The 13174-nt window shown below is 39.8% G+C and overlaps 1 protein-coding gene across 1 annotated transcript; it reads left to right on the top strand.

Annotated features, from left to right (window-relative positions):
• Positions 1–468: 468 nt before the first annotated feature.
• On the top strand, positions 469–10867 carry LOC311497571 (sialic acid-binding Ig-like lectin 14; the record flags this gene model as incomplete). The annotated part of the gene is made up of 9 exons (XM_084557883.1): positions 469–517; positions 709–1074; positions 1910–2203; positions 8846–9100; positions 9188–9448; positions 9528–9612; positions 9842–9976; positions 10036–10105; positions 10838–10867. The coding sequence occupies 9 exons, from the start codon at positions 469–471 to the stop codon at positions 10865–10867; spliced, it is 1545 nt and encodes a 514-aa protein (XP_084414009.1).
• Positions 10868–13174: the final 2307 nt, after the last annotated feature.

Here is a 13174-nt window from a genome sequence, read left to right as displayed (position 1 = left end):
CGCATATGTAAACTAGTACATAAATTTAATTTTGTTGCTGATTGTAAAGACACTGATGAAACACTTAAGTCAAACCCTGATAATCAGATTTGCTGACCCTTGTGTGTATCGTGTGGTTAATATGCAAAAATAAAATTGGAGAAGTCACAATTACTGGAAAAAATTTAATTCCTGTATGTGTTTCTAAGGAATGGATAGTGAGTATAGCACACACTGTGAATAAAAAACTTTTGGACATGGTAAAGAATAACAAAATACATTCTGATAAATGATTATTAATAGGATACACCTCCCTCAATTCAGGGTTAAAGAGGCAAAGGTTTCGTTTTGTGTGATCACAGTGGTTGCTGGTTAGTTAAAAGTGGAATGGAAACTCGATAAGTCATCTCTCACCACAGGGAAATGACAGCAGCATACGCCTATTTGTCATTTTATTTTCAGGTCTGACCCTGACACAAGAGAGTGGAGATGGAAGCTCTAACACGGTCTCTGTTTTCTGTGTGCCTTTGCATTCAAGGTATGGTACCTCCTGTATGGTGAATATTCAGCTGTAATCAAACTAACAGTAGAATTAAAAAGTCATTTTTTTGTCTTTTTTATGCGTCTCCTTTTTTTGCAAAACAATTTAATATTCAGGTGAATTTGTACTTTACTACATTCATTCATTGACTCCATGCTTATTCTATTTCACTGTTCAATGTGTTACAGTTACTCAAACCGATGGCTCATCTTGGACAGCTAAGGTGCCGTCCTCAGTTAAAGGTCTCCTTGGGTCATGTGTGATCATCCCCTGCTCATTTGATTACCCACAGCCAGAAAATAAACAAATCTCTGGTTACACTGGGATTTGGAACGACGATGCACATCGCTCTATCTATCACCCAGTCAAGGAAAATATCTTGGAGAATTATCGGGATCGGACAACGCTGCTGGGAGATGTCAGTCACAAGAACTGTTCTCTGAAGATTGCTGACATTCGGTCCAGTGACCAAGGGCCTTTTCATTTCAGAATTGAATTGAAAGACTACGACAAATTTTCCTACCGACAAAACAAAGTTTCCATCTCAATAATTGGTAAGTGAAATGAACAGCCTCCAGTAAAAACTATATAGTGACAGTAATTCCTATATTTCTGGCTTGAATTCCAGTATTGTTATCATGACATTTATTTTTTTAATTGTAGTTTATCAGTCTTAACTCCTATAACTAGTTACGTTTCTGACTTTCTTACTTAAGTAAAAGGAACTAATGGGCACTACTAATACATCTTTTCATCCGCGGTATCCTACAGTGTTTGATTCTCTGGATTATTTCAGATGTCATTATTTGGCAAATTCAATTTGTAACCGCACAACCTAAAAAATAAAACCTAGTTTTCAAACTGTGAGGGTAACAATTGTTGTTTAGTTTTCGTTTGTTTTCATTTGAATCTATTACCTAGTTCCTCATTTGTGCTATTATAATGCACTGATATCCTCTTTCTTTAAATAACTGATTGCAAAAGAGTTTTTTTCTCTTACACAGATGTTCAATACTGAAAAAATAAAGGTTCCTATTTGTCCCAGTGCTTGAAAGCAGGCATGAAAATCTCTGAATTAATGTACATGGGGGGAGAATATGGAGTGGAAATTCTCTTTGTAGAAACAGATGGCAAGTTAAAGTGTTGTTTTAAGGTCAAGTTCCTGTTCTAACAGTCTTATATTTTAACTGAATCTTTATTGTGAGGGAAATAATATAGGAAATATCTTTTGTAGTCCATATGTGTGGACTAAAGCTGTTTAATATCAAAACAAGCAATGCCAGAATTCAAAGTTTCATAAAAAAACAATCCAGTAGACAAGTGTTCTCTGTTAGTTACAATACAACATCAGATCTTTGCCAACACCTATTGTGATCTTTCTTAACACAGATGAATCACAACCCATCACCTTGTCTATGGTTGAGGAGATAAGTGAGGGTCAGAGTGTGTCTCCATCCTGCTCTGTGTTTTATTCCTGCCCAACCTCTCCTCCTGCTTTCAACTGGAGTCACTCTGGAGAGCAGCGTTTTCACTCACAAGTGTTCAGTGACGGCCAGTGGAAAGCAACATCTACTCTGACATTTCGCCCAAACCGTGCTGACCACAACAAGTCTTTACGATGCAGCGTTCAAATGCACAATGGAAAGCCGCTGAAGACGCAATCCAAGGTCCTTCAAGTAAAATGTAAGTAGTAATGATGAAACAAATGCTTCTGACACTGAGACCTACATGGTTTCAAACAGACAATAAAATGTATATGAAGAAATATAAATACAATCAAAGACAAGTGAAAATTGTCAAATATTCTGAAAGTAATTAGATCAAATCAGAGCAAAGACGAGCAAACAAAGAGAACAGAGATTAAAATGAGACCAAAGAGAGGTAACACTTTATAGTTATGACTTAGTTTTCCCCAGGGTGGAAGCTGTTCCACTAACTGAACACACAAACCTATATATAAAAGCAACATCTCTTGAGTGTAGGTTCTGTCACTGTCACAAGACTGACAGTCATCACGTGTACATCTACACTGGAAAAAACTCAGTTGCACTGTCTGCTTGTAAAAAGTGTTTATCTCCTGTGTATACCTAAAATCTTCTTTTTTTTTTTTTTTTATATTTAAATTTTATTGCTTTTCCACACAATGACAATACAAGACAATGGCAAAGACAAATTACAAAACAAAGACAAGGGGAGGGAAGGTTAGCTGCAGTTAAATACACATTAAGTATACATTAAGGTTCTCATATAGTCCAAGGGGCCTTGCAGAGCACTAGGCCTCTCTAGTGGGTTGAGAGTCAAGGCAGCCTGTTCCATAGCAAGGATGTCCATAAAGTCATTTCGCCAGAGATCTATACTGAAGCAGTTGTTTTTGCGTTCCTTCCAATTAAGAAGGATAGTCCTTTTTGCCACCAAGAAAGCAAGTGCAAAAATATTTTGTATATTTCTGGACTGTATACCGTCAATATCGACTCCAAGAAGACACACAATTGGACAGAGTGTAATCTCAGTATTGAGTACGGATGTTATATCATTGACAATATCTTGCCAGAATTGTTTAACAGCAGGACAATTCCATAGCATATGCATTAGTGTTCCCACCGAACCACAACCATGCCAGCACATATTTGACACCAAGGGATCAATTTTACTCATTGTTTCAGGGGTCATGTAAGCCCTATGAATTATTTTAAACTGGATCATCTTATATCTGACACATTTTGAAATGGTTGTACTATTTCTAAGTGCTGCATTCCATTGTGATTCGGAGATAGGCAAACCCATGCCACGTACCCATTGACATTTAGTTTGTAAGTTTGTACATGGGTTCATTGCAGACAGTAATTTATACATGGTAGACACAGTGCCTTTTCTTTTTATGGCTGCTATTAGTTTGTTCTCCAAGTCTCTACTCGTCCCCAGCTGTATACCCTTGGACAACAATGATTTCATAATAGAGTAGATTCGATTGTATGTTAAAAAATTTAAATCGGTCAAACCAAACTGTGTTTTTAAGTGATTAAAGGTTATCATTTTCCCATTGTCTACAATTTGTCCCACGTGACTTAAGTTTTTTTGCTGCCACAATCTGTCTCTAAGAATTTCACCACCAGCTACAAACAAGGGGTTATGCCACAGTGGACATGAAGGTAGTGAGTATCCATTAAAGGACAGGCGCTTTTGTAGAATGGTCACTATTTCACATGAAAACTTCAACACTGGGTTCTTCATTCTAATTTTAGAGGGGTTGTACCATAGACTTGTTGCTGTCAATTCATTGTTATATTTTGATATTAACTGTTCCTCCAGCCAGTCCCAGCTTCCCATCTGTCTCTCTGTATTATATGCCCACTGTAAAGGATATCGTGATTTAAATGCAATATAGTACTGGTAGATGTCTGGTAGCCCCATTCCACCGCTAGACCGTGGTTTGGTTAGTTTTTTCTGACTAATCCTAGGTTTTTTATAATTCCAAAGGAATCCAAAAAGTATTTTGTTAACTTCCTTAAACCAGCTAGAGGGGAACTTTAGTGGGATAGAAGACATTAGAAAAGTCAACCTAGGTAAAAGGTTCATCTTGATTATTTCCGATCTGCCCCAGAGGGATAAAGGCAGCACGGTCCATCTCTTAGTGTCCTCCCTCATAGTCTTTAATAAATCTGCAGCATTTAACTCAACCATTTTATCGATAGGGGCCTGGATCTTGATTCCCAGATATTTCATTCCTTTTAATTTCCAGCTAAAGGGGGCGGTACCTAGATGAGATTGAAAAGTTGAGTTGTTAAGGGGGATGGCTTCACTTTTATTATAATTCACTCTATAACCAGAAAATTTACCAAAATAGTCAATGATCTTTAACACCTGTGGAATTGATTGGCATGGTTTTGATAATGTCAATAAAATATCATCCGCAAAAAGATTGGCTTTGTATTCATAATCACCGACTCTAATACCATTTATTTCCTTTTGTGCTCGCATTGCGCACGCCAGAGGTTCAAGTGCTAGAATGAAAATTAGAGGGCTCACAGTACAGCCTTGGCGAGTAGAGCAATGAAGTTCAAAAGGGTTGGACTTGATGCCATTCGTTTTGACAGTGGCAGTTGGCTTAAAGTATAGTGCCTTGATCCAATTCATGATGAAGGGGCCAAAGCCATACTTCGGTAGAGCGTAAAACAGGTATTTCCATTCTACTCGGTCGAAGGCCTTTTCGGCATCCAGCGACACTGCTATCGCTGGGTGCCGAGAGGTCTCCGCCGAGTACATGATCTGAAGCAGCCTTCTCATATTGTTGGACGCGTAGCGGCCTTTTATAAACCCAGTTTGGTCAACGTGGATCAGAGAAGGAATTACCTTTTCAATTCTCATAGCGAGAACCTTGGCGAATATTTTGTAATCCGTGTTTAGGATGCTCAATGGTCTATAATTACCCATTTGGAGATGGTCTTTGCCTGGCTTTGGTATCAGGGATATCGATGCCTGCCGCATGGTCAATGGCATGGATTGATTTGAAACAATGTCATTAAATAACATTTTCATGATGGGTGTTAGAGCGCCATGGAAACACTTAAAGAATTCGCTACTATAACCATCATCTCCACAACACTTTCCAGTAGACAATGATTTAATAGCTAGTTGGATTTCGTTTTCCGAAGTTGGAGTATCAAGTGAATCTCTTTCGTGCACAGAGATAGTTGGAAGTTTAATATCTTTGAAAAAGCGTTCCATTTCCTCTTCACTCCCACAACATTCTGTTTGATATAATGTACTATAAAAGTCAGTGAAAGCTGCATTAATGTTAAGCTGATCAGTAACTAAAGCTCCATTACTATTGTAAATACTTGAAATTGCTTGGCGGTTTTCTTGTTGTTTTAATCTAAGTGCAAGCATTTTACCTGCCTTATCACCAGATTCATAATTTTTACAACGCAGCTGGAATAATGCAAATGCGTTTTCTTCATGTAAAATAGCTTTAAGTTCTGTTTTAGCATCATCAACAGCTATTTTTAACTGGGTGTTAGTGGAGTCCATCATGTGTTTAGATTCCAGTTCTTTGAGTTTGTTAGTTAGACATTGTTTCTTTGCCATTTTCTCCTTTTTCTTAGCCGAAGCATAGCTTATGATCCAGCCCCTACACGTAGCCTTATAGGCCTCCCAAACAGTCTGAATAGAAACAACTGATGTAAGGTTAATGCTGAAAAACTCTTGCGTTCTTTCCTCAATCATAGATACAAAGTCTTGTTCCCTTAGTAGCAAGTTGTTAAATCTCCATTGTTTGGTTTTACTATTAGTTACATTTGGAACAAAAAGAGCAGACAGGGGAGCATGATCAGATAAAATAATGGGATGGATCTTACAATCAATGACATTGCAAACCAAACGTTGTGAAAATAAAATATAATCAATCCTTGAGTAAGAGAGATGTGCCGATGAGTAAAAGGAGTATTCACGATTATCAGGGTTAACTGTGCGCCATACATCAATTAATGCAAATGATTCTTGCAGTTCTTTCAGTGCACCAGACAAGGTTCCGTCTACAGGGAGGGGGCGTCCAGACCTATCCACAGCAGCATTACTAACTAAATTGAAGTCACCAGCCATAAGGATGGGATAGTCTGCAAATTCAGCCAGCAAAATATTCATTTTAGACAAGAATGTATTTTGTCCCGTGTTCGGGGCATAGATGTTTACCAAAACACATTTTTCGTTTTGCAACAGACAGAATAGAATTAAGTATCTACCTTCCTTATCAGATATTTGCTTTATTAATTGAAATGAAATTCTTTTAGAGATTAAAGTCGATACTCCTCTGGAGGCGCCATTGCCTGGTGCCGAATAAACCTGGCCCACCCATCCTTGTCTCAACTTGGTTGATTCTAATGCATTCGTGTGAGTCTCTTGTATCATCGCCAAGTCACATGACAAGGATTTCAAATGGGACAGGATTCCAAATCTTTTTGTTTTATTGGAAATGCCATTTACGTTCCAGCTAATCAGTTGGACACCATTAGAACCCATTGTACATGTGCAACTCATCTAAATCGTCCCTGCAGCTAAATATAGGGGTAAGGGGAGAAAACATAAACACAAAGAATACAAAATACGTACAAACATCACCGATGCCATAAAACAAAAAACAAAAAAGAAAAAAGGCAATGGATACAGAGTCCATCACCAGACCGTGAGCATAACAAGAGGGCATAGCTGTTCCAACCCACTCCGCTCAATCCTCAAATTATTGACCTGCGGAGAATCCGCTTGAGCACCAGCGTTAATGAAGTTCTGTGTTCAATGTAAGGTTTAAATGAGTAGGCAAGCCTACAAAAAGTCACCCAGTTCAACGTTATCAATGCACTCAACCCCTCACATATTCCCATCCCTTTTTAAATAGGGAGTTTAGGACAGATAAGGCTACAATAAAGAGAGGCGGGCTTACTAGCGCTGGTGCAGTTGAAAAGGCCTCGTCGGTCATTTCGTGGTAGGCTTAGGGCCAGTCCTTGAAGGTTTCAGGAAGTTTCATTTTCAAGTCTTCAGCAGCCTCCACTGCGTTCTTGTATATACTCGTCACACCCTCGATAGTGACAATGAAGCGCGCAGGATGCAGGATGCCGTAACGCACAGACTTATCCTTTTGTAGCGTCTTTTTGATGTTGTCATATTCCGCTCGTTTTTTCCTGAGCTCCATCGGTAAGTCTTGTTGTATCCAGAATGCTTTCTCTTCCCAGGCAAGTTTCTTTTTATTTGCCGCTGATTGTAGAATCCTCTGTCTGTCGTTCCATCTCAGAATGCGCACGATATAAGGACGGGGAGGTTCATCGGAGCCCGGCAGTGGTCGCCGGGCACGCCGCTGGCTCTCCACCTCAGGTGCCGGTTCCTCGCCACTGAGGTCCAGAATGTATCTCAAAATATCATCCAGCACACCAGGAGTTGATTCTAGACCTTCGGGTAGACCCATGAACATCAGATTTCTCTTCCGAAATTCAGCTTCCATATTATCCATTTTTGTTTGTAGAGCGCCCATATTCTTGGTCAGGGCTTTCACCTTTTCGCTGTCGGAATTGATATCAGACTCAAGAGTTCCGATCCTAGTTTCCACGTTCGAGATTCTATTGTTCATGGCGCGTGTGTCCTTCTTCAGATCTTTAATTGAGTTGGTTACTTCAGTCATTTTAGTATCAAACAAAGATCTGAGGTTTGTAAACTCAGTCAGAAGGTGCTGCGCCCATGCAGGTGTCTCTTCTTTGTCCATGATTTGGTTGATTGCAGCACGCCGCTGATTAGTTTTCACTATAGATCTTGTTTCACGGGAAGGCCCAGCTTTAGACATACAGCCAAATCTTGTGATTATGCTTTATCATCACGAATCTCGAACTTTTGTTAGTTAAATGACCTTTAAACTGCGAAATCAAACATTTTGAGGAGAGCGGTGTGTAGGAGCGCTCAGCACGCCATCCTCTCAGTCACGTGACGTCATCTTGCCCTAAAATCTTCTTTAAGCATGTTAGTCATACATTGATCAACCACAACATTATGACCTACACAATATTAAGCAGGCGGTCATAATGTTATGTCTGATTGGTGTGTGTCTCGAGGGATGGTCTAATAGGTCTAATAACTTTAGACAAAGAAAGTCACCAGCTTGTTGATGCGCAGCCTCCTCCTCTCTGCAGGATGTTTAGTGAAGTTGTTAATTGACTAAGTGACAGGGCGTCCCTGTTATTACTGTCACATGATCGGCAACTAGTTCATGTTGACTTCATGGCACAACAGTAAATGGTCAATGGCCTTGCTTTTATATAGCGCTTTACAGCTGGTCCAGCTTTACAGTCACAGTCACTACACATTCGCTCACACAAGTACACACACATTCACACACCAGTGCCACGCACTGGTGTGTGAACTACACATTCGCTCACACAAGTACACACACATTCACACACCAGTGCCACGCACTGGGAGCAACTGGGGGTTCAGTGTCTTGCTCAAGGACACTTCGGCATGTGGCACATTCCGGGGATAGAACCGCTAACCCTGTGGTTCGTGGACAACCCGCTCTACCTACTGAGCCACAGCCGCCCAGTAAAGTCGACTAGTCGGTACAACCCCCAGCACAGACTCCACTATACAGGCTTTAATACAAACTGCAGACAGCTAATGCAGTTTCTTTCATAAATCAGACATGGATGTGATGCTTCTTAGATCTGCAGTGTATTTAACCAAAAGAGTATTTCAGTTATAACAAATAAAGAAATAAGGTGACTTGCAGCTAATAGCCTTCATTGATCCTCCATTATCGACTAGTATATACATCTATATGTTTCTATGCAGATGCCCCAGCGAATGTGAAGGTTGAGTACAAATCAGATGTGGAGGAGGGACAAACTGTCCACCTGAAATGCTCCAGTGATGCTAACCCTCCTGTCAGAAGCTACGAGTGGCACAATGAAACCGGTGCTCAAGTGCACAAGGGATCGATCTACATCCTTCCAAGTGTCTCTAGACACAGAAAAGGGCCGCTGTACTGCACTGCAGTTAATGAACTAGGACGAGTCAATTCAAGCTCTGTGCATTTCAATGTGCTATGTAAGTAAAAAACTACAGAACCGTGGTGATGAAGAAGACTTTTTTATTTAAACACATATAATAAATGTACATTTCTTGCTCCTGCAGATGCCCCTGAGATTAAGAATGCTTCGTCATGCTCCTCAGAGGGGGACATGGTAAAGTGTGTGTGCATGGCTGAGTCCAATCCTCCCAGTATGATCCATTTTGTGCTTCCCAACAAAGTTCACCTGAGCACCAAAGTAGAGCAGCATGGCTCTCTTACTATCGGGACTCTACAAGTCAACATCGGGTCCTCCATGTATGTGCACTGTCTGGCAAACAACACGCAGGGCAGTGCCAACGTCATGCTCTCCCTGCCTGTTAAAAGTAAGAAATACTTTGAATGCAGCATATGTAGATTGTCACCACTGTGTTTGGACACACTCTATGATCTCTGTTTGGACAGGTTACATGCTGTATATTTACATTGCTGCTGGAGCAGCTGGAGGTTTGGTGATCCTTGTAGCAGCAGTGATAGTTGTTAAGAAATGGTAAGTTGCTATAGAAAAATGGATTCATTTAGAATTGTGTTCAAATGTAAGTCGACCACACCAGTTTGTTTAATATAAAAGCACAACACTAAACAAAAGACCAGCAATAAATATATACTTTTAAATCAGGCATTTGTTAATACAATGCAACAATATGGCTTATAATAGTCAAACCAGGCTTCAGTGTTTGTATAAAGTGTGGTCAAATTAAAAAACAATATTCTGCCAGTAGGAGGAGATCTGGAGACACACCAGAGCCTGACATGAGCATCACAAAGGCAGACAAAGAGTTGGAGCTCTCAGCGTCTCAGTATGCCACGACACAAAGGTTTTACGTTAATTCACATCAAATACAAACCTCACAGTGTCTTTATATGTACATTTAATAACTGTACATGTTTGCTTTCTGCACCCATCAATCAGGAAAGAGACCTATGATGACGTGGGATGCCAAGGCATTTATTCCAATGATCATATTTATGGCAACATGGAGGTATATAAACTTTTCTTCATTTGTTCATGACACACGTGCATGCAAGAGGAGAGAGAGTGAGTTAATGTTGTTTCCTGTGCAGGATGATGGAGATGACGCAATCTACGCCAACATGTAACGCATAGAGGAGCTGTCCATGTCCGTGCTGTTGAAGTGAGAATCAAGAAAGTTGTAAAATATTTCTGTATACATCACAAAACATTCCTTTTTCTCTCCTCCTGAAACTTACATTGTTGACAAAGTTTTTCATGCCCATCAATGTGCATGTGCTTGCAGTTGTTCATTGTTGTGCATTGTATATCTGATCAAATAATGTGTTCCAACTAAACAGCATGAAGCTCTTGCAGCAGTTTCTTTGGAAATGATGATTCTTTAGTTAAATTTTACGCAGTTTTCGCTTTAACGACACAAAGCCTTTTGAATTTCCTCTTTCCTCTTAAAGATTGTTTCATCAGAATGGCAGATAATAGCACAGCTGTTAAAGATTACAGTAAATAGTTTAAACATATAAATGTATGAGAGAACATTAATGTCATATTAAGTGTCTTATGAGTTCACTATATCTGCATTTATGAATATTTGAAGGAAGCACCCTCATCGACCGTATTAATCAGGTACTCAGTCACTGATCAGAAACAATATTTTTGTGAACTGTCAGTTCCACAACATGTTAATAAAATCATACAGAGGTGTGAATTAAAATGTTTTATCTGTGTTTTCTCATTTTTTCAGGCAGTCCAACTGGCCCGCCAGAGGATCTAATCTGGCCCCCGGCATGAATTGCAGAAATTACATAGAAGACTACTCGTATTTGGGAAGGTTCATTAAGTATATGGAATGTCCAATGTTCAACATGGTTCCTGAACGCACCATAGTCTTGTGTTGTAAATTGTATGGACAGGTGTTTGATTAGCCAATTAGTGAGGTTCAAGTTAACCTACCAGGTTACCAGGCGGGTAGGACCGAGAAAACTGAACGAGAAATAAAGTCACGCAAAAACTTAGTTCAGTAAGTATATATATATATATATTTTTTTATTATTATTATTTTTTAAGTTAGTGGGATTTACTTATGTGCCTTCTTGCATTTCTCCATCGGGAATAGTACTTAATTGATGCTAAACCGTGACTGCACTGCGGACTGTTGCTAGCTAGCTCCTCGTGCTGGCAGTATGAGAGACTTGCGTTTGCGAAACACAATGTTATAGGTGCTTCTCGAAGTATATTCGTAATGTATTTCCTTTTAACGAGTAGGGAACTATGGGACCATATGGTTTTCATGATGTACTTAAACTTCTTTGCACTAAAAGAGAAACATTTGGAGTTGTCGTTATTCATTCATTCATTCATTTTCTATACCCGTTTAGTCCTGTTAAGGGTCACGGGGGTCTGCTGGAGCCTATCCCAGCTGTCATCGGGCGAGAGGCAGGGGTACGTTATTTATAGGCTATTATATTTTGTGGTCCGGCCCACTGTAGATCACATTGAGCTGAATGTGGCCCCTGAACTAAAATGAGTTTGACACCCCTGACCAAGAAGAAGGAGCACCAAGTCACAAATGTCTGAATCCTATATGTGTGCTTTAAAGTAGAAATCAAATTAAAGGACGTTAAAAGCCACATAGTGGAGGATGGTGGATTCTTTTAACCAAGACAAGCTTGCTTTTTAAATCAGTTTGCTTACATTCACTTACCAACTTCAGCAAGAAAAAAAAAACAAGATAAAATCCTTTAAAATAAGTTTCAATACACAAGTAAAATGCATTTTAGTTAATAAGCATGTAGCTACTGGAAGCTCTTCATTCCTTGTTGATAATTATAGATAGTGATGGCAGCGTGAGCTGTCTTGCGTGAATGTGTGAACTCGGCCCACATTGTTTCTGTGTTAATACGCCTGTTCTACAAAAGAAACTTGCCTAAACTGATATATAAGTAATGTGAGTTCTTCTCTTTGTACGTTACATTTTGACTTGTGCTCAGACTGTGGTGATTTCTTCGTCATTGCTTTATTGGTAATGCTTGCATTCTCCACAGGGAGGAATCTCTACAAACCCCCCTCACTCAATGACTGCTCTCTGACCTTCTTCAATACTTATTCAACACATTTATGTTGGCCAGATGGTGGAGCTTTAACACTGACCAACAGCTGATGAAGTCACTGAAGGCTGAAGCAGTGACTGGAAACCAACTTGTTTCCAGTGGCCAAGTTGGTGATACATTTTGTGGTACTTCTCAACAGAAGTTATAGTGAGCTGAAACAGCAGCTTGGTGATAATGAAGCAAATTTCAACAATGAATAGGGAGTAATATCGGTTCCATGATGTATCTTCATTTCAAGTACAACGTGACATTATGTCTAAAGCAGATAGAAGACCAAGAAACAAAATTAGGGTTGGGTTTTATGTTAATTTTTCCATAACATTTATTCATTGTGGGAAAAGGACTCAAGATACATCAGAGCAGGTCCAAGTGTGGACAAGGCAAGGTGCCGACACACCACACAGACTTACAGTCTGGTGAAAGGCAGGAGAACTCCAACCAGGAATCTTACCACAGTGCACAGTTTTTTCTCTGTGCCTGTAACTACCCAAGAGCACACCCGGAAAGCCTACCCCAACCAATTAAAGGAAGAATCAACCTGCCCAAGATGTGCAACACCAAGGAATGGGATGCCCTTGATAAGGATCTGCACAATGTGCTGGAAGCAGCACAAGCTGTAACAGCAGACAGAAAGATTGAATCTCTGACAACTATCGCATACAACTTTGCAAAAGAATACTTTGGAGCAACATCAGGGGAAGGAAAGTTGGGCCAGAAAAACAGCCGAGCAGAAGGGAAAAGAAGATTAAACAACTGGGGGAAGAGATCAATGCCGAATACCCAGAATAAACTATTTAAAAAGGTCAGAATCTGGGTCTAAAGGAAGGGATAAAACAACTGACCATCAGCCTTTGAAACAACATAAGAAGAGCTGAGGGATTAAATTGAAGGCGTAAAACGAGGGAGGCTCTAAGAACGAACTTCATCAAACACCCATACAGTTTAACCAGAGTACTTCAAGGAGAAGCCAG

Source organism: Chelon labrosus, assembly GCF_963514085.1.
Source record: "Chelon labrosus genome assembly, chromosome: 12".
Taxonomy (NCBI): Eukaryota; Metazoa; Chordata; class Actinopteri; order Mugiliformes; family Mugilidae; genus Chelon; species Chelon labrosus.
The sequence above is the reverse complement of the archived record's forward strand: the minus strand, read 5'-3'. Positions and strand labels throughout refer to the sequence as shown.